The sequence below is a fragment of the Prorops nasuta genome, unplaced genomic scaffold (assembly GCF_024137725.1).
Source record: "Prorops nasuta isolate Cenicafe-Biocafe unplaced genomic scaffold, Cenicafe_Pnas_1.2 PNAS00019, whole genome shotgun sequence".
Lineage (NCBI taxonomy): Eukaryota > Metazoa > Arthropoda > Insecta > Hymenoptera > Bethylidae > Prorops > Prorops nasuta.
The window spans coordinates 3,729,717-3,752,283 of record NW_027116816.1 but is presented as its reverse complement, the minus strand read 5'-3'; the positions used below and the strand labels follow the sequence as shown (position 1 = coordinate 3,752,283).

The 22,567-nt window shown below is 34.1% G+C and overlaps 2 protein-coding genes across 3 annotated transcripts; one reads left to right on the top strand and one right to left on the bottom strand.

Moving 5' to 3' along the window:
* Positions 1-507: 507 nt before the first annotated feature.
* LOC136780333 (TBC1 domain family member 20) lies at positions 508-3,260 on the bottom strand. The gene is made up of 5 exons (XM_066738625.1): positions 2,354-3,260; positions 1,908-2,151; positions 1,615-1,818; positions 1,324-1,543; positions 508-1,251 (listed from the first exon to the last, which is right to left on the bottom strand). Exons 1-5 carry the CDS (start codon positions 2,799-2,801, stop codon positions 946-948), a joined length of 1,422 nt encoding a protein of 473 aa, XP_066594722.1. The 5' UTR covers positions 2,802-3,260; the 3' UTR covers positions 508-945.
* A 555-nt stretch (positions 3,261-3,815) lies between these two features.
* Strump (WASH complex subunit strump) lies at positions 3,816-12,346 on the top strand. 2 transcript variants are annotated; one of them, XM_066738663.1, is made up of 16 exons: positions 3,816-4,383; positions 4,469-4,574; positions 4,644-4,835; positions 4,905-5,110; positions 5,183-5,549; positions 5,625-5,900; positions 5,988-6,443; positions 6,520-6,771; positions 6,834-7,016; positions 7,079-7,195; positions 8,165-8,343; positions 9,661-9,923; positions 10,001-10,184; positions 10,289-10,512; positions 10,579-10,732; positions 10,811-12,346. In XM_066738663.1, exons 1-16 carry the CDS (start codon positions 4,262-4,264, stop codon positions 10,962-10,964), a joined length of 3,435 nt encoding a protein of 1,144 aa, XP_066594760.1. In that variant the 5' UTR covers positions 3,816-4,261; the 3' UTR covers positions 10,965-12,346. The 2 variants fall into 2 exon arrangements, with proteins under 2 accessions (XP_066594760.1, XP_066594759.1); XM_066738662.1 differs by having other exon boundaries at positions 7,076-7,195.
* Positions 12,347-22,567: the final 10,221 nt, after the last annotated feature.

Below are 22,567 nucleotides of genomic sequence, written 5' to 3'. Positions count from 1 at the left end.
GATAAATGATTTTTTACATTCAGGCTGTATGATGAGTTAAAGTAGCCACCCTGTGTAATATTTTTTACTGTACAGGATATATATATATATAGTATTCATGGTAGCACATCTGAATAATAGATTAAATATGGATATTAGCATCCATTTTTATTTCCTAACACCGTTTTTTAATATTCACTACCAAATGCCCGTATTAGTAAGGCAATACACTGTGGTAAATTGATTACTTTACATTTCAGCTAACTTTACTCCCTACCTAGTCTGCCAAATATTTTTCAACTATACAAATAAATTTGTAGATTACACTGTAGCTGAAAAGTTCACAAATCAATTTGTCATAATGTACTAGCAGTAATGATATTTCTAAAAGATGTATAATTTAACCATATAAATATATATATACATATAGATATTTCAATGCTGCGTAGTTCTGGCAGTAAATTTTAAAAACGGCCATAAATAATTTAAATTAAAAAACTATATATGTAAATAATTAATAATTATGTATACTATACATCAGTTTACATGTATTTTCATATCTATTACTTTGTTTATACAGAAATATATATTTAAGACGATTATGTCGTTATATCTTTTCCTTGTATTTAATACTTTGTTATTTTTCTTAATTTTATTTTCAATTGTGTCGCACCTCCGTTACTTGCTAAAGTACGAAAGTTTTTGTTTCACTTTTCTTTGTGTTTTTTCGAAAAAACACAAAGGCAGTATAGGAATGCTCAAGTTTCTTATGACACTGTTTCATTAATAAATATAAGTTTGCATTTCTTCGATACTCTCGAATATTACAGCCTTAGTAAGGGCATTGGATTTAACATTTCTTGTGATAGGCTCTGTATTATAAATCCATACTAATGATTAAGAATAATAAATGACCTGCCTGGCAAATGCATAGTTCTTATTTGCATGGGACAGTTTCCCCTAATGTCAGTTGAGTCCGGACGAACTCTTTAAGAAAGCATATAAACCCAAAGCCAAAATAGTTACAACTGTGATTGTTTTATAGCTCTTAATACGGTAAGGTATCCTGGGTGTCGATCGAACAAGCTTCAATTGCTGTTGCCTTTCCCTCTCGTGACGACTAGCCTCAGCCTTAACTTTCCACTCTTGTTCTTTACACCGCCTTCTATGATCATAATCTGTTACATCATTCACAATAGATTCCGGTGGATAATCGCGGTAAAGTTTTTGTGCATCGTTTAGTAATTTTTCGAAAGGCAAATCTTCTGGCAACTGTTATTAAATTATACAAATTATTACAGCAATATGTTTTTAGTCAAATATCAATTCATATATATTACTTACTGTACATAATACTTTATGAGTGTGACCCATATCAGGAGTAGTGTTAAATATCTCAGTAGCCCTATGTGCTACAATCACAGTACTTAAATAAAGAGGCATCAATTGGGGACTACTTAAAAAATAATCAAATAGCCTATGTAATAATTTTCTATTTTCTGCATATTTATGAGCATACCACGTTGTATATTCAGCCAATGCAAAATGAGGAAACAATTCCACACTAAAAAATATATAACAATTTTTACAAGATATTTTATTAATAATTATTAATAACATTGTGTGTGTGCTTACTTCTCCAGATGTTCCAAGAGATTTGGATGAATTCTTTCCAATAATGCAAATATATAAAACAATTCTTGATTCACTCGTTCCATGGTTTCTTCCATGAACCTCTCAAGAAATTCCAAAGATAAACTTTCAAGAATATAGAGGCCTCTTTGTAATCCCATAACAATTAACACAGTTGCCGCTATATCATTGTAACCTTGGTAATAGCTAAAAATACATTATTCTCTGTTAAATTAAATAACTTTTGTATTAACAACAAGCTCCTATAATCTAAATAATAATAATGAGATACTAGCTTTAAATCTGGATTCTTATGAAGTACCCAACATATTAGTCTAGTAAGTTCTTCATGAAAAACTTTGGTATCTTCTTCTTTTGCATTTTCACCAATATGACTGCCACTACGAGCAACATCTTTTAGAATTTGTTGATATACATCATTTGGAATGCATGTGTGTATTATATTCAGCTTATCTTCAGATACTGGTTCTTCTTTGGATAAACGCAACATTTTTGGCCAAAGAACTCTTCGTATATCATCTGTAGACCATTTTTCTATACTTAAAATTTTATTGAAAAGCTAAGTTACTATCAAAAAGGAACTATAATCATCAGAAAAGTTTGTTCTGTAAACAATCTAATTAAATGTATATAATGGATGATAGTTCTGAATTAATGTACTTCAAAGTGGGTTCCTTGTTGATTATAAAATCAAATAGTGTACTATCTTAAAATGAAATACCATTGACAAGTCCTTCACTGCTGCGGCCTAGTTTCCTTAATTCGCCTAAAGTAAAGTCTAATTTGCCTATAATGTCTCGGATGATACATATTTTCATGTGCTCTCTATTCTGTTGCATATCTTTGCCAGCTGTTACATTAACAGATTGATGATGATTTTCATCAAAACCTATTACTCCATTCTGCTTTTCTATATGACCAGAATCAATAATCTCTGGTATTTTTGATAATTCCTCATCTGTCCATACTCTTGTAGAATCGGGCAACAGTACAAGAGGAATTTCTTTCCGCAAATCCACGCTGTTATCCGTCTGATTATTAAAATTCGAATTTTCAGTGGCATTCTTACGTCTCTTTTTAAGGTTAAATTTTTCATTTGACACGGCATTTTTTGCCGAAACATCTGATGAAGACGATATTAAAGACGTTTGCTCTTCTTCTGTATTCATAATTCATAAATTTTATATGAACTAGAAAACTATTTCATCGCACTGATCTAATTAGTTTAAAAAATGTCATAAGAGCAGGTTTTTGAAAGAAACTGCTGACTGCTGAGTGCTGAGAATTAATCTACATATATATATATTCTACTGCTATTGCCTATCTGTCAAATGCACGGTGTCAAATGCATTGTCAAAACTGATAGGGAGAACATGATTGGGAGTAGAAATATTGACAGCTTTGTCATTATAAAAATAACAATTGCTCGAAAAGAATCTGCAATTCACTCGTGGGAAAAGCACAAATTTTTTTAGTCGATGACAAATTGTACACTATATATGCTAATAAAGTTCCTATGCGTAAAAATAAGCTTTCACTGTAACTTAGGCCCGGTCTTACAGGTCTCAATTAAATTAATTATGCTATATTATATTTAACATAAAATATATCATACGAATTACTCTACATATATTCCGCGTGACATTTATTACACAGCATAATTAATTTAATTGAGACCTGTAAGACCGGGCCTTATAAAAAAACATATATTTACTTTTTTTTTAGAAATAACCTTCTATTTATTATTTAGTAAAAATATAAATAATCTGTATTGTATAGGGTGATTCTCACCAAAACCTATAAGTAAAATTTTATCTACAGAATTGCCAATTTTTCGAATAAAATACGTATTCTTATTATAGATAATTAACAGCTAATTGGTAATCCTATATGGTAAAATTTTACCTTATAGGGCTTGGTGGAACTCACCCTTAATCTACTTTGATATTCTACCAAAGATGATTCTACTTTTCAATTTTTTATCGATAAGAATGTAACTATCGCAACATTATGTATATACATTGTACTACACGTACATACATACAGTTATTATTATATATGTATGTACATACCACCATGCATAGTATTGGGATCTGACACGTGGGCGGAGTCAATATATATAGATATATAGAAAATTCAATATGGCGCAGAAGTGCCTAAGTGTCTAAATGTCTATTGAAATTACAGGAGGGTTATAATGATTTCGATGGAAAATATCTGTACAAACTTTTCTTCCAAATTCAAAAGTTTTAAGGTTTTCAATAATAAATTGCAATTTATTGAAAAATATCCATAAGAATCAATGTAAACCCGGGCTTCCTCTGCTTTCATTTTTTACCGCTTGGAGCGCTTCAACTATGTCAGATCCCAATACCACCCTAAAGTACCCTAACTAAACTACATCGTATCTATCGCAACAACTGTCGAGTGTCATCGTTTAAGTAGAGCCTACCCAGTCATTTAAAACATGTCAACTTATATGTACATATAGCTGTCAATGACTGCACAAAATAATAATATATACTTTCAAGACGGCTATTATACCTCCTATGTCGATCAATATATTTAATTATTAAGAAACTCTCATTAAAGTATATAAATAATAATAAGACTCTTACTGATTTGCAACATGAATGATTTTCTAATAAATAATAATGTCTGTGGACAGAACTTATTACATTTAGTATCTAGAGGTAATGCTATTATATCAGAGCTTATGCGACTGAAAGATCATGTGCCACCAGTTTTCAGGTTAGTTTTCTAATATTCACTCACATTTTTTTACTATATTATATTAATATATTAATACAAGTTTTTAATACTTTTGTTTTTATAGGTTGGATTCCAAAATCTTGGTTCAAAAATATGGATCAATAATTATTGATTTTTCATATTTTACATTGCCTGCTAATTCCTATGAACAAAGAATAGAAAATGATCTAGTAAAAAAACAGATTTTTGTTCTCACTAAATAGTTATCCATCTAAAGTACTAATCTTAATAAATTTTAGGTTTTGCAAGAAGTTGATGAGGAGCTGAGAAACAATTATGTAGATATTTTAAATCGTTTTTACTTAGCTTTTGAGAGCATATATAAATATATTACAGATCTTAATCTTTTTATCGAAGAGCTGGAGGATGGTGTCTATGTGCAACAATCGTTAGATACAGTTATGCTGGATGATGAGGGGAAACAATTAATGGTATTCATTATTTAAATAGCCATTTGAATTATAGATTTATATTTAATTCAAATATAATTATTTGTGCAGTGTGAGGCCTTGTATTTATATGGAGTTATGCTCCTAATTATGGATTATCATTTTGAAGGTTCAATTAGAGAAAGGTTGCTTGTTTCTTATTACCGCTACAGTTCTCCATCTTCAAGTGTCCATGTTTTGTGCAAGTTTTTGTGTTCCACAGGTTTTAGTAAATCATCTCAAAAGAGAACACCCAATTATCCTGAAGATTACTTCAGGTAAAAATATAAATCTTTCTTTAAAGATTTTGTAAGATAATTTTTAAACTCATTTGATATATCAAAATTTAGGAGAGTGCCAATTAATGAATCTTTTATTGAGCTTGCTATTAGTCGTTTACGTACAAACGAATTATATAATCAGAGTCTAATCTTTCCTCATCCACAACATCGTAGTACTGCTCTATCATCTCAGGCATCAATGCTAGTTGTAATTCTATCATTCAAGCCTTCAACGCTTCGCTCAGAAACAGCGGTAATGCGAGAAATTGTTGATCGTTTTTTCCCTGACAATTGGGTTATTAGTATCTACATGGGGATAATCATTAATCTTTGGGATTGGTGGCAGCCTTATAAAGCTGCTAGAACTGCACTTAATAACACCCTTGAAACAGTAAATGTAAAAGATATAGCACGCAAGTACGGAACTTCTATGGAAGTTAGTAGATAATAGTATTCATTTATTAAACAGTACAAGTGAATTGTAATTTTCAAGAAAATAATTTTTATTTAGAAATTAATTAAGGAAGCCAATGAGATACAATTAACTAAAACATTTGATGAAATCACTATTGACTCATTAGTTAAGTTTGTAAGAAATTCGAATGCTACACTACATTGGATTCTACTACATACTGCTGTTCCTATGATAACTTTGGAGGATTTAAAGAGAACCCGTACACTGCGTCAATTAATCCTAACGGAAAGTAAATATTCGTCACAATTAGGTCTTAAACTTTTACTAAGTACTGCAAAAATTGAACAAGATGTAAAGCAAACATATAAAGAGGTATATGAATTATATATTAAACAGTGTCGTTGAACCAATTTTTGTATAGAGATATCAATAACTTTTTATGCTTTGATTAAAATTTAGTTATTATCTGGAAAAGAGGCCAAATGGCTTGAAGATAAAAATATATGTGTTGAGCGTATTAAGGAACTGGACCAAATATTAACTGGTGATGAGCCATTAGATGAGGTAAAGAATAATCTCCACACATGGTTTAAGAAAATGGTGAAGAATATTGAGTCATTGAAAGAAGAAGATAGTCGAAAAATTCCATCCTTACTCGTCGCACTTGAAAAAGTTCAAGAATTTCATCAATTGGAAAACAATTTACATATCTCACAGCATCTAGCAAAAACTCGCGAAATTTTGCATAGTATGCTACGAACTGGAGCAATTACAGAAAACACTTTAACTAGTTTAAACATAATGACTGATTGTTGCTATTTATGGAACATAATGGAATCATTTATTGATGTAATACAGAACAGTATAAAGGAGAATCCGCCAATGGTTATCAAATTAAAGGCTCTTTTTTTAAAGGTAAGAGTTTCTTTACAGAATGTTATTTCTATATAATCAGTAATTTAATAATAATTGTTAATATAAAAATTTATAGATGGCTTCCGGCTTGGAAACTCCGTTATTAAGGATAAATCAAGCTGGTAGTACTGATTTATCCTCAGTTTCTCAATATTACAGCAGGGAACTGGAAGGATTTGCTAGACGGGTGTTGCAAATTATTCCTGAAACTGTTTTTGGTTTACTCGCACAAATTGTTCGTCTGGAAACAGATACTTTTAAGGAAATTCCTAGTAGATTGCACAAGGATAAATTAAAAGATTATGCACAACTGAACGAAAGATTACAAGTAAAGTTTTTGTTAAAATATTTATTATTTAACTTTATTAACGTGCATTATTACTCTTTTAGATGGCAAAGTTAACTTACGACGTATCAGTATTCACGGAAGGTGTACTATCTTTAAGAAGCGTTTCGCTAGGAATTTTGAGAGTTGATTCACACTTGCTTTTGGAAGGGGGTATAAGGCAGGAACTCGTTAAAAAAATAACTTTAGCTTTGCACAATGGATTATTTATAGATTCTAAAGCTAAGGTACGTTAATACAGAGCTTCGTCGTTACTGACACATTTTTCATAATATTTCTTGTACAGCAGGTTTCTTTGTTACAAAAACTGCATAAGTTAGCATCTGTTATGGATGGATATCGAAAATCATTTCAATATATTCAAGATTACATAAATATTAATAGTTTAAAAATATGGCATGAAGAGGTAAGTATGATACAATCATATACAGAATATTCATAAAGCCCTCTCCCTCCTATTATTTAAAAAAGTATGCACTTCAAAAATAAACTTGCATATTACTTTTCCTAAACTTTAGTATAGTTGTATATTTGACCCTTAAAGGCCATATGAAAGTCAAACAGATTTTTTAGAACGGAACACCCTATTTTTATATTACATATTTTTGTAGCTTATCACACATACTCACAAAAACTTTCCAAAACACTACCCTGGATTTATCATTTCATCTAGTCATTTACTAGATATTTCAATATGAAATTATAAGTAAATATACGGCTATACACGTGTATGCGTAGCATTCACGCATACTATGTCAGTCGAACTCAAACCGATGTAATTTTAAATTTAAATATCTAGTTAATGACTGGATGAAATGATCAGTTTATAAAGTGTTTTAGATAGTGCTTTCAAGATGAGGTTCAAGAATATGCAATAGAAAATAGGGTATTCTATTTACAGAAAACCGATTTGATCTTTATAAGCCCTTCATGTGATATTTCAAGGTAAAATGAACATCACTATAATAAAGATTAGGAAAAGGAAAAAATACATTTTGTTTTTTAAGGTACATCTTTTCTGAAGTAATAGAGGAGGGTAGTTGTGGAAACCTTGTATACGCGGAGAGAAATATTAGCTAATATTAAGTATAGAAACATGGATAAATTAATCAAATCAAAGAATCATTCGGCAATAAGTAAATATTTGGTTCAAATTACTAAATTTGGATTGAATTGATAATAATTTAGTTGTATTAAAAACGTTTAATAATAGTCTAAAAAGATAAAGAGCGTGAATTCAGTCTTTTACTATTCAGAAAGGATTTTCTTTATAATAGCCTATCAATTCTCTTTGTGTACAATTATTTAATGTTAACAGTAGTGTTTTTTTATTTGCCTCAATTAAATAAATAAATGTTATTAATTTTTGCTTAAGATTACATTTATTATAAATAACGCCGTCGAGGAAGAGCGGAAAGGAATTTCTTGGGTCCCTGGAAAATTATGGAATCCTCTTGGGGATGATAAATTATTTCTACGCACGACAGAAAGTAATACTGCTGTTAATTTCATGGGGCATTTAACAAGAGAATTAATACGAATTACCGATCCAAAGTAAGTTTTTATATTATAATATATTGTGTTATATCTTACAATATTTACACACTCATTTTTATGGAAGGGGGGAGGGGATAACAATTCCTGAACTTAATTTAAACTATCTTTTCTCTAGTATTTTACGCCGAAGTCGGTAATTGTGAATTGTTTAAAAAATCAAAATCTTATTTTCACACTACTTACACACTCGCTGATTCTTTTATGTCACAATATGCATATTAGGACCAAAACTTCCAGTTAGATTAAGTTAATTATGCTGTAGTGCATGTGACATAAAATATAATATTCATAATCTTTTACATTTTTTCATTTTACGTCACATATACTATAGCATAAATAACTTAATTCGACTGGTAGTTTTGACTCTTAGACATATTGTTCGCTAATGATGAATCTGTTTAGTGAATACATTCAAGTTATTACTCATTTCATGGATTAATCCATTCACTACACCGTTGGTGGTTCTACTTTGTGATGAAAGCAATGTTTTCAAATTGTACATCCAGAAAAATTGTGTTCAGGTTTTTTTTATTTTGTACTAACTTTAAGAAACAAGCCCGAACGGGGTTGTCTTAGTAATTACAATCGATTGAATTATTAAGGATCTAAACCCGATAGAGATTAATTCAAGTTGTTTAAGCATAGTTAATTACCGCAGCTGGTCATACAATTTTTAAAAACGAATAACCTCGCAATGTAATGCAGAGTATTTGGACATTATTGCATTTCATCATGAAAATAAAATTTTTGAGAAAGATGATTCATATAGTACAGAAAATGTGAGATACTGCCACTAAAACTTGTGGAATTCGCCAATTTATTGAGAGACGTTGATGCACTTTTTCATTTTTCAATTTAAATTGTCCGCAATCCAAGAAAGAGTCAAGGAAAAACAGAAATGAACAGGATTTATACATAAGGTGCATTTGGTGATTAAAAATTGGATGGAATTAGTAAATATTAAATGCTATTTTTTTTTACTACTGCGACATTAAATTGTCAACATTATTCGACGAGCGTGACATAAAATTCGCTGTTTCTTGTCACACGCTTAACAAATTAAAAACCTTACCATCACAAAAATTGTACATATAGATGCAAAATAGTACAGGAAAGATTGTTTTAAATTACGTTTAGGAATAAACCAGGATGTGAGCGCGCAAATGCTGTAGTACTATGTATATGTAGTATTCAGTATATGCTGATAATATATGGATATACTGGGTACTCTTTGTAGATAGTATACAAAATCTTTTTTTAAAAAAAGTTAATATAATTCTGAATTATCTTAACTAATGTAACATAATTTGATAGGACCACAGTATACATTGAGCATACACTTGCTTGGTATGAGTTGAAAACTCAAACTGAAGTTGTAAACCAAAAATTATTTTCTGTGATATTAGAAGCTGTAGGAACACCTGGCTTATCAGGCCTTGACCAGCTGATTTCTTTTTCAATTCTCGTGGAATTAGAAAACCTGTGTCGATATATTAATAAAAATTTATACAATAAAAACTGGAAGGTTCTACAGGAAGAATGGTATGATATATTGCAAACAACAGAAAACGATAAAGGTAGTGAAATACTTCAGTGAATTGAAATTTCAATAGATATAATTTATAATTAATAATTAATTATAATGTCATTCTAGTTACAATCGGCAAGTTGACGAATTTGGTTAATACTTATTCCAGTAAAGTTTGGTCGCAAATGTTGGAATATGTATTGAAAATAGGACAATGTCAAGTAATCAGAAGAAAAATAGCTTACGAGCTTAATACCGCTTGTAAGTTTGAGGCCAAACATATGGAGGCATCACTTCAAATACTTAATAGGTATATAATCAAAATGTGTGGTGTCATTAAATCTATAGAAATCAATGTTCCTAAAATAAGTGATAATTAAAAGATATCGTCATTTATGTAACATTGATTTACAGGGCCATTTTGTCAGAAATTAGTGAGAAGAGCAATAATGTTTCCAGAAGTGACAAAGAAAATAAGCTATTACTTCGTGAGTTAAGCGTCAGACTAAATTGGGCTGGTATCAATGATCCTTGTAATAATGTTTACATCAAGCAGCCTAATATTAATAATATGGCGTTAATAATGTTTCTATTTACCATATCGCAACTCAACAAATTACATTATTCTAAAACTATAGGTAAATAATTTAATTGTAAAAAAGCAACAAACTTTGGAACATTCAACAAGATTATATTTTTTACAGCATGTCTAATAAGTAAAAAAATACAAGATCCTGTTGATGCAATTGTATTTACTATTGGAATTCAAACTATGTTGCATCAATTTGATTCTACAGAAACTCATTCTTACATAAAATACTTAAGCAAATATATTCTTACTGCTGTAGCTACAGATAGGTTGGTAATATATATTTTTATTTTAAAATAATTTATAATTTTTCAGTTTTTATATCATTTGTGTTTTCTTTACTGCAGTACAAAATTAGTAAATGAAGTAGAAACTGAAGCTAGCATAGGACAACAATTCCTTGAACTTTTTATTAAATACTCCAATATAAGACAATCAGTAATCCTCAAAGAAATTCCAATAATAATTATTGATCATTACCAAGCTAAGATAGGAAAATAATAAAGCTGTTTCGTTAAAAGACCTTTTTGTCATGTAAAGTTAATGTAGAGGATCTACATTAAAGATATTCGAGAAAATGACGAGGTTAAGTATTTGAGTAATGGATGATGTGCAATGAAATTTATAATTATAATATAGTTGTCATCCAGCGATAATATAACATTAAACTACACCCATCCATATTACAACACTTTGTATGTATATATAATAAAAATTATTAATTTATGAGAAAAAATGTAAAATTCATATTACTTGAAAACATTACAAAAATATTTTTATTTAAAACAAAATAAAATGTATATGTTTAGATGTAATTCCCGTATACCAAAATTAAGAAGAACGGTTCCATTTAAAATCTTTGTTGTCAAAAAAACATCAATATTATTCGAAGACCGATTTCAATTGCAGCATCTGTTTTCAAGTTGTGACTCATTGTCAGAACAGCATTTTTCGGACAAAACAATTAAATTTTCGATAGAAAGAAAATTGCCTATAAAATAAAATAATTGTTATATTTTTATACAAATATAGCAGAAATTTAAAAATCGGATTGTTGTATTTAAAAAAGACACCTTCTAAACAAAAATTAGAAAAATCACAATTCATCTTTGAATAAAGCTAAACTTTAAAAATTAGAAATTTTTATTAATATATTATAAGTGCGGCAGAGAAAGCTATTATTTATACTTTCTCTTTCTATTCTACTAATATTATTTTAACTTGTACCCTGCCGTCGTCGTTAGTGATAAAACAATACTTTAGATAGTTTGTTTTACCACTACTTTTTGTAATTTACTGAAAAATAATAATTTTCAAAACTATACCCTTATTTGATGAAGATTTTCAATCTTTTTAAAATTTTACATTCCTAGAATTGTTATTTGTCTCTAATGTATAACACAAACCAATTTTGAAATTTAGGCTTTACAAAAAAAAGAATTATTTTTTATTTTATTTATTTATTTTTTTTTTTTTGAAAATTTTGTTGCTTTATCTGAAAGATACTGTTCTAGTGATTATAAAACAAGTGCTGAAATTGACATCTGTTTTTAAATAACATCGTGAAAACGCCCATTACAACCTGTCAAAATTAATTATATGATACAAATATTTTAAAAGTGCTGTAACCCATAGACAAAACTTAACGGGATCCCTCACGCGTGCTTTACCGACAGTACAAGTTAATAAACAATTCGTTTAATAAAAGTCAAATGCGAAGCAAATTGAACAATCGGGCGTTTGTTGGACAATGTGCCAGTCCTAACGAGTCAAACGAACTTAAAAACACTCAAATTAGTTGAAAAATAACGCTGTACCATTGTGCCGCGTTCTTGAAGAGAGGTTACTTTTGGTTATTTCCACTTCAAGAACGCGGGACAGTGGTACAGCGTTATTCTTCATCCGATTTGAGTTTTTTTAAGCTCGATTGACTCGTTAGAATTGACACTTTGTCATAAAGAAGCCCGTTTTTGCAACTTGCATCGCATTTGACGTTTATTAAATGAAATGTTGGTAGTATACCATATGGCCGAAAGACATTATAACCGAATGACATTATGACCGAAAAACATTATAGCCGAAAAACGCTATATTCAGATCAATGAAAATCTGTCGCAAGCTTCTTACCGACAGTACATACATACAGTAATCGCCAGGTATGGCTTTCCCATAATTTTTCGATGCATTTAGGAATCGCATTAAAAAGACCAGCGCTTTTACTTCGCGCACCTAACTCACTCGCTTGCTTCGTTCGTATGTATATACTACACTATAAATTGAATCGTGTGTGCTTTCAGCTATAGTGTATAGTAATCATTTTCCATGTTAAATTACAGAGTGAAGCTAGCTGAACCACACACGATTCAATTTTCCACTGAATTCCCACTGTGCAGTGTGCACTACATACACCATAGGAAATTGATTCGGCGACCTTTCAGTTAACTTCACTTCGTACTTTCTCTACGAATTTCAAAGACGGCGATCAATTTTCCACAGTGTCTATACACTATTAAAAAAACTTATAAAAAATTCGCCTGAGCTCGGTAAATTTCGTTATACACGTCAGATGTAAGCGGGAACTATAAATAGTATAAATCCAAACATTTGTTTAACAGAACATCACTTATTATAACATGCAGATGTCTTAAAATATTTATTAACTACATTTTTTATTGTAAATTAATTGCAAAACAGTATATATAATGACGATATTCACTTACAAAAGAATTATTTTTAAACGGCACTACGTGACACAAATTTTTTAAATGTCACTACACGGCGTGGAATTTTTAAACGCGCATTCATTTTAGAATAAGATCGTCTAATGTATAACAAATATTATTTTATTAAACTGTAGTGAGTTCATTTTATAGTTCATTTAACTTCAAAATAAAATGATGAGAATTATGGGTTAACGGGATCCCTCAAGCCCTCTGTAGCCAACATTACGGAACGAAAAACGAGAGAGAATTGTCCAGCGCTATTTTTCGACCGATTTCAATGTTTTTTGGCTTGTTGGAATTGTTAGGACTCGCACCGTGTCATAAATAAAGCCGTATTTTCCAAAAAACGTAAAAAAAATAAAATTGTTTAAAAATTTGCATTAATAATATTTAAACGCAAAACAAATTGAAAAATCGAGCTTCTTTATGACGAGGTGCCAAACCTAACGATTCCAACGAGCCCAAAAACATTGAAATCGGTTGAGAAATAGAGCCGTACCATTGTCCCGCGTTTCTGAGGTGGACGAAAAGCAAAAATTTTTAGGAAGGAAGCTAGGCTTCCTCCCCTCTCGCGGCTCACGCTAACGTGTTCCCCCACTCCAGCATCGAAACTTACTGCAAAGCTTTCCTCATATTTACGCTATTCTCCTATCTGTAGCTATACATATATAAATACTGCTAAAATAATGTTGAGAACATTTCATCTTTCCGATATAATGAAATTGCTAAAAATGCAATTATCAATTTGAAATAAAATTGTAGAAAAGGAGATTTCGTAATGCTTGAAATATAGGGCATACGGCGAAACGCGGGACAATGGTAAAGTCGTATTTTTCAACATAATTTGATGAAACTAGTAATAATTAAATCCATTCTTCATGTAGATTGTCCTAAAGAGCTCGCATTTTCGGTAAAGCTTATAGTTTTTCAGCTATGAACGATTGAAGTTGCACGGCGCACAAATACATATTTCCTCTCCCGCTTAGATCAGCTGTTGCGCACGTCCATCCTCAATCGCTCATAACTGGAAAACTATAAGCTTTATCGAAAATGCGAGCTCTTTAGGACAATCTACATGAAGAATGGCTTTAGTTATGACTAGTCTCATGAAATTCTATTGAGAAATACGCATGTACCATTGTCCCGCGTTTCGCCGTATGCCTTATATTTCAAGCATTACGAAATCTCCTTTTCTACAATTTTATTTCAAAATGATAATTGCATTTTTAGCAATTTCATTATATCGGCGAAATGAAATGTTCTCAACATTATTTTAGCGGTATTTATATGTGTATAGCTACAGATAGGGGAATAGCGTAAATATGAGGAAAGCTTTGCAGTAAGTTTCGATGCTGGAGTGGGGGAACACGTTAGCGTGAGCCGCGAGAGGGGAGGAAGCCTAGCTTTCTTTCTAAAAATTTTTGGTTTTCGTCCACCTCAAAAACGCGGGACAATGGTACGACTCTATTTCTCAACCGATTTCAATGTTTTTGGGCTTGTTGGAATCGTTTGGTCTGGCACCTCGTCATAAAGAAGCCCGATTTTTCGATTTGTTTTGCGTTTAAATATTATTAATGCGATTTTTTAATCAATTTTATTTTTTTACGTTTTTTGGAAAATACGGCTTTATTTATGACACGGTGCGAGTCCTAACGACTCCAACAAGTCCAAAAACATTGAAATCGGTTGAAAAATAGCGCTGGACACTTCTCCTTCGTTTTTTGTTCCGTAATGTTGGCTACAGAGGGCTTGAGGGATCCCGTTAACGGGATGCCTCACGCGTGCTTTACCGACAGTACAAGTCAATAAACAATTAGTTTAATAAAATTCAAATGCGAAGCAAATTGAACAATCGGGCGTTTCATGGACAATGTGCCAGTCATAACGAGTCAAACGAACTTAAAAACACTCAAATTGGTTGAAAAATAACGCTGTACCATTGTGCAGCGTTCTTGAAGAGAGGTTACTTTTGGTTATTTCCACTTCAAGAACGCGGGACAGTGGTACAGCGTTATTCTTCATCCGATTTGAGTTTTATTAAGCTCGATTGACTCTTTAGAATTGGCACCTTGTCATAAAGAAGCCCGTTTTTGCAATTTGCTTCGCATTTGACTTTTATTAAACGAATTGTTTATTAACTTGTACTGTCGGTAAAGCACGCGTGAGGGATCCCGTTAAGAGAGTCCTTGAGTCTTCTACTTTTAATCGTGCAAGCACTAAACACGCACACGCGTGTGCTGCACACTGATAATTTTTACGAGTTTTCTAATTATTACAATTTTTTTACAAATGAAAGCTTTTATTTTCATCACATACAGTATTCCATTAAATTATTGTATTATATAAAATCAATAATAATGAATGAAAATTTACTTAAAATTAATTAAACTGTAACAAAAAAATTTATTTTAATTAAATTTACATAGATTTATTAAAGAGCGGTAAAATTTAATTAACATAATAATAAAATAGCACGTATTTGATGAAAATAAAACACTACATTATTTTTAATCGCGACTAATGCGAAATAAATGTCAGTGATTATAAAATGAAACAGCGCGATTTACTGACAACTCATACGCGGAAATTTGATAGATAAACTGAAACTCGCGCTTCAAAAAAATACCATCCGGGACAGGTACTACTCGTTAAGATTCTTTTTCACTGGCTTTTAAAACGCTAAATTTGCCATATGATATAAAATTGTTAACATTGCAATGTATTAGCATAAGTATTTTCGAAAAAATGGTCAAATCGTACTTGGCAAAATAATCATTTTAAAAGTTGGTGAAAGAGATCCTACTCATACCGATAGCAGTCGCAACTGATTTGCGGAATATCTCAAATTGCAACCAATCAGGTGCGATTGCTAATTAACCCGCCCACAATAAGCGATACCTGTTCCGCATAGCCCTCTCGCGTAGCGGGTACATCAACTCAGTTATCAATTATCCGCGTACCGGTCGTCAGTGGATCCCGCGTTGTGGTTTTTCGTAACCACTGAGTACTGACATTTAATTTAAATTAGTCGTGATTAAAAATAATTTAATGTTTTATTTTCATCACATATGAGCTATTTATTTTATAATATTAATAAAATTGTGCCGCGTTTTATAAAATTTAAATAAATTTAATTAGCTTTTATTATTTTTATACAAACAATTTAAATTTATTTAAGATTTTATTAAATTATTATTAATTTCTAAATAAATTTAAAATTCTGGTTAAAATTTTTTAATAGTGTTGTGCAATTATAAGTATTCGGCATTGGTGACAATAAATTGTTTAAAAATTAAACTTAACTTTTCTATATAATTTCCGCATATTTAATTATGTCAAGAGGGAAATTTAAGTAATGCAGTTGGGATATTTTAATAGAATATATAGTAATGAATGCAGTGTGTGATGAAAATAAAAACTTTTATCTGTGTGTAATTCGCGTAATAAATAGAAAATTTGTGACTACAGTCAGTGCGGAGCGTGTCTATTGTGTATGTGTGTGTGAGTGCTGCAGCGAATAAAGACAGAAGCCTCAAAGACTGTTAAAGCCTGCCAGTTTTACTTTAATTATATTAAAGTTAAATAAATTAAAATTAACTCTATAAAATTACATGCAATAATTTATTTCTGTTACGATTAGCGACTTCACTAAAGAGTGAGAGAGCGCGTTTAAAAATGTCACGTCGAGGAGTGTCGTTTGAAAAATCCGAGTCTCGTAGTGTCAGTCGATAAGTGCTCGTCGTGGAGTGCGATTTTCCAGAGTAGTATACCTAAAAATAAAACTCGCGTTACGAAATGCCGTTTGAAAAATCCGAGTTTCGAAGTGTCAATCGATAAGTGTTCGTCGCGCAGTGCGGTTGTCCCGCGTAGTATACGTTGAAATAAAATTCGCGTCGCGCGCGCAGTGCCGTTTGAAAAATCCGAGTTTCGAAGTGTCAGTCGATAAGTGTTCGTCGCGGAATGCGGTTGTCCCGAGTAGTATACGTTGAAATAAAATTCGCGTCGCGCGCAGTGCCTTTTAAAAAAATCCGAGTTTCGAAGTGTCAGTCGATAAGTGTTCGTCGCGGAGTGCGGTTGTCCCGCGTAGTATACGTTGAAATAAAATTCGCGTCGCGCATACCGTTTGAACAATCCGAATCTCGTAATGTCAGTCGTGAAGTGCTCGTCGCGTAGTGCGGTTCTCCCGCGTAGTGTACGTTTAAAAGAAATCGCGTAGCGCACTGCTACTTTAAAAATGCAAGCCTGTAGTGTCAGTCGTGAACTGCTCGTCGCGTAGTGCGGTTCTCCTGCGTAGTGTACGTTAAAATGAAATCGCGTAGCGCACTGCTGATTTAAAAATCAGAATTTGTAATGAAAGTTGTGAACTGCTCGTCGCGTAGTGCGGTTCTCCTGCGTAGTGTACGTTAAAAAGAAATCGCGTAGCGCACTGCTACTTTAAAAATCCAAGTCTCGAAGTGTCAGTTGTGAAGTGCTCGTCGCGTAGTGCGGTTCTCTCGCGTAGTGTTCGTTAAAAAGCAATCTCGTAGTGCACTGCTACTTTAAAAATACGAGTTTCGAAGTGTCAGTCGATAAGTGTTCGTCGCGGAGTGCGGTTGTCCCGCGTAGTATACGTTGAAATAAAATTCGCGTCGCGCATACCGTTTGAACAATCCGAATCTCGAAATGTCAGTCGTGAAGTGCTCGTCGCGTAGTGCGGTTCTCCTGCGTAGTGTACGTTTAAATGAAATCGCGTAGCGCACTGCTACTTTAAAAATGCAAGTCTGTAGTGTCAGTCGTGAACTGCTCGTCGCGTAGTGCGGTTCTCCTGCGTAGTGTACGTTAAAATGAAATCGCGTAGCGCACTGCTGATTTAAAAATCAGAATTTGTAATGAAAGTTGTGAACTGCTCGTCGCGTAGTGCGGTTCTCCTGCGTAGTGTACGTTAAAAAGAAATCGCGTAGCGCACTGCTGATTTAAAAATCAGAATTTGTAATGAAAGTTGTGAACTGCTCGTCGCGTAGTGCGATTCTCCTGCGTAGTGTACGTTAAAAAGAAATCGCGTAGCGCACTGCTACTTTAAAAATCCAAGTCTCGAAGTGTCAGTTGTGAAGTGCTCGTCGCGTAGTGCGGTTCTCTCGCGTAGTGTTCGTTAAAAAGAAATCTCGTAGCGCACTGCTACTTTAAAAATACGAGTCTCGAAGTGTCAGTTGTGAAGTGCTCGTCGCGCAGTTCGGTTGTCCCGCGTAGTATACGTTGAAATAAAATTCGCGTCGCGCATACCGTTTGAACAATCCGAATCTCGTACTGTCAGTCGTGAAGTGCTCGTCGCGTAGTGCGGTTCTCCCGCGTAGTGTACGTTTAAAAGAAATCGCGTAGCGCACTGCTACTTTAAAAATGCGAGTCTGTAGTGTCAGTCGTGAACTGCTCGTCGCGTAGTGCGGTTCTCCTGCGTAGGGTACGTTAAAAAGAAATCGCGTAGCGCACAGCTGCTTTAAAAATCCGAGTCTGTAGTGTCAGTTGTGAAGTGCTCGTCGCGTAGTGCGGTTCTCTCGCGTAGTGTTCGTTAAAAAGAAATCTCGTAGCGCACTGCTGATTTAAGAATCCGAGTCTGTAGTGTCAGTTGTGAAGTGCTCGTCGCGTAGTGCGGTTCTCCCGCGTAGTGTACGTTTACAAGAAATCGCGTAGCGCACTGCTACTTTAAAAATGCGAGTCTGTAGTGTCAGTCGTGAACTGCTCGTCGCGTAGTGCGGTTCTCCTGCGTAGTGTACGTTAAAAAGAAATCGCGTAGCGCACTGCTACTTTAAAAATCCAAGTCTCGAAGTGTCAGTTGTGAAGTGCTCGTCGCGTAGTGCGGTTCTCTCGCGTAGTGTTCATTAAAAAGAAATCTCGTAGCGCACTGCTGATTTAAGAATCCGAGTCTGTAGTGTCAGTTGTGAAGTGCTCGTCGCGTAGTGCGGTTCTCTCGCGTAGTGTTCGTTAAAAAGAAATCTCGTAGCGCACTGCTGATTTAAGAATCCGAGTCTGTAGTGTCAGTTGTGAAGTGCTCGTCGCGTAGTGCGGTTCTCCCGCGTAGTGTACGTTTACAAGAAATCGCGTAGCGCACTGCTACTTTAAAAATGCGAGTCTGTAGTGTCAGTCGTGAACTGCTCGTCGCGTAGTGCGGTTCTCCTGCGTAGTGTACGTTAAAAAGAAATCGCGTAGCGCACTGCTACTTTAAAAATCCAAGTTTCGAAGTGTCAGTTGTGAAGTGCTCGTCGCGTAGTGCGGTTCTCTCGCGTAGTGTTCGTTAAATAGAAATCTCGTAGCGCACTGCTGATTTAAGAATCCGACTCTGTAGTGTCAATTGTGAAGTGCTCGTCGCGTAGTGCGGTTCTCCCGCATAGTGTACGTTTAAAAGAAATCGCGTAGCGCACTGCTACTTTAAAAATGCAAGTCTGTAGTGTCAGTCGTGAACTGCTCGTCGCGTAGTGCGGTTCTCCTGCGTAGTGTACGTTAAAATGAAATCGCGTAGCGCACTGCTGATTTAAAAATCAGAATTTGTAATGAAAGTTGTGAACTGCTCGTCGCGTAGTGCGGTTCTCCTGCGTAGTGTACGTTAAAAAGAAATCGCGTAGCGCACTGCTACTTTAAAAATCCAAGTCTCGAAGTGTCAGTTTTGAAGTGCTCGTCGCGTAGTGCGGTTGTCCCGCGTAGTATACGTTGAAATAAAATTCGCGTCGCGCGCAGTGCCGTTTGAAAAATCCGAGTTTCGAAGTGTCAGTCGATAAGTGTTCGTCGCGGAGTGCGGTTGTCCCGCGTAGTATACGTTGAAATAAAATTCGCGTCGCGCATACCGTTTGAACAATCCGAATCTCGTAGTGTCAGTCGTGAAGTGCTCGTCGCGTAGTGCGGTTCTCCCGCGTAGTGTACGTTTAAAAGAAATCGCGTAGCGCACTGCTACTTTAAAAATGCGAGTCTGTAGTGTCAGTCGTGAACTGCTCGTCGCGTAGTGCGGTTGTCCCGGTTGTGTTCGTTAAAAAGAAATCGCGTCGCGTAGTGCCTTTTGAATAATCCGAGTTTCGTAGTGTCAGTCGATAAGTGTTTGTCGCGGAGTGCGGTTGTCCCGCATAGGACACGTTAAAAAAAATCGCGTCGCGCACTGCTGATTTAAAAATCAGAATCTGTAGTGATAGTCGTGAACTTCTCGTCGCGTAGTGCGGTTCTTCCGCGTAGTGTACGTTTAAAAGAAATCGCGTAGCGCACTGCTACTTTAAAAACCGAGTCTGTAGTGTCAGTCGTGAACTGCTCGTCGCGTAGTGCAGTTCTCCTGCGTAGTGTACGTTAAAAAGAAATCGCGTAGTGGACTGCTGATTTAAAAATCAGAATTTGTAATGACAGTTGTGAACTGCTCGTCGCGTAGTGCGGTTCTCCTGCTTAGTGTACGTTAAAAAGAAATCGCGTATAGCGCACAGCTGCTTTAAAAATCCGAGTCTGTAGTGTCAGTCGTGAACTGCTCGTCGCGTAGTGCGGTTGTCCCGGTAGTGTTCGTTAAAAAGAAATCGCGTAGCGCACTGCTGATTTAAGAATCCGAGTCTGTAGTGTCAGTTGTGAAGTGCTCGTCGCGTAGTGCGGTTCTCCTGCGTAGTGTACGTTAAAAAGAAATCGCGTAGTGCACTGCTGATTTAAAAATTAGAAGTTGTAGTGACAGTCGTGAACTGCTCGTCGCGTAGTGCGGTTGCCCCGGTAGTGTACGTTAAAAAGAAATCGCGTCTCGTAGTGCCTTTTGAATAATCCGAGTCTCGTAGTGTCAGTCGTGAAGTGCTCGTCGCGTAGTGCGGTTGTTCGCGAGAAGTGTACCTTAAAAAGAATTCGCGCAGTGCCGTTTAAAAATCATTTTTTCGCGAGTGCATAACGTCAGCGTCCTCATCTCCATCGTCATCATAAACGCCATTATCATCGCCATCAACATCATTCCCATCTTCGGTATTATCGCAGAATATATATGAATTATGGCTGGGAATTCGCTGAATGAGTGAGTCCCACGGGTAAAACCGTGGAAATTTTTTTTATTAACTAAAGAATGACCAAAAACCTATCAGTAGGTTACAGTTGGCCATTCTTCGGTTAAAATCATTTCTTGTTTTATTTTTAATGTTTTTCAGATCCTCCGTATCGTCTATTTCTATTTTGCGCGTATTTTCTGTTTTTCATTAGGTTTAGATTGGCGTTATATGTAGGCTCTTTAGCTTTGTGAATTAGATAGTCATTATAGTTTTCGGTATTAGGTAGGGTATCATTTTCAGGTTTCTTAATTCCTTTTAAAATAAAGGGAATCACGTCAACTTCATTTTCCACGGAGATTCTATCTTCCCACATGTCCAGTTCAACTAATAAAGGCACATCTTAATTGAATTAACGTTCACTCTCTCGAGAGAAAGATGCATCTTAATTAATAACTAGAATCAAATACCATTTTCCCCTTTTTTTTATAATCGTATGTTTTCGGTAGAATCTTCGTATTAAATACCATTTTTGCCAGTTCTTGAAATTCCAAATTATAAAATGAAATATGGAAATATTTTTTTTGAAAAACCTTCCATATTTCAGGTTAAATACTCGTTTTTTCAAATTTTATTAACATTTCTTATTTTCAGGTGGAGTGGAAAAGGACTATTCCTAGTGGCAAAACTGTCCAATATCGATATATATTCGATATGGAATTCATACCAACCCTGTACCCTTTTCTCCATCAGTTGGAGAAAGACAAACCATTATTTGGAGTCAAACCGTCATCAGAGGAGGACGTACTGACAAATATCCTAATTATTTTTCTACTTTTCATACTTGCTTAATTTTTTTAAGTTTAAGAGGGACAAGTATAGGGCAAGGCTGTCAACGAGTAAGGCTTAATTACTTGTCCGTTTACTTAAGTCCACATTTATTTAAATAATTTCAAGGATAGATAAATTTAATCTTATTATTTTCATTCATTGTTAATTCAAGTACAGGTGTTTATTGAGAAGTGGACTCTGGAGTGTCAACTGGCTCGGGCTGATCCTCCTTCAGCGACTATCAACCCTTACTTACTTTGTCCTTGTGGACTCTCGACGTTGGCTCAATAAGTTCACCTAATAGGGGTCCATCTTTATTGATGTGTAAATCGTTTCCTCGACGTAGTAGTTCTTCGTGTGACAACTCGGATCCACACCAAGGGACAAAGAATGTAAGGGTAATTAGTCACTGAGGAGAGTATCAGTCATGATCTGGTTGACCTTTGTGTGAATTAACATTCACGCTCGAGAGGAGGAAGCTTTTCAATTAACAGCTAGAAAGAAGTAACAATTTCGTTAGCTTCTGTTTTCATTCACTTTTTGTAGCATGCTTTATTAATTCATATCTTTGTCTGTCCTTGAAATTTCTAAT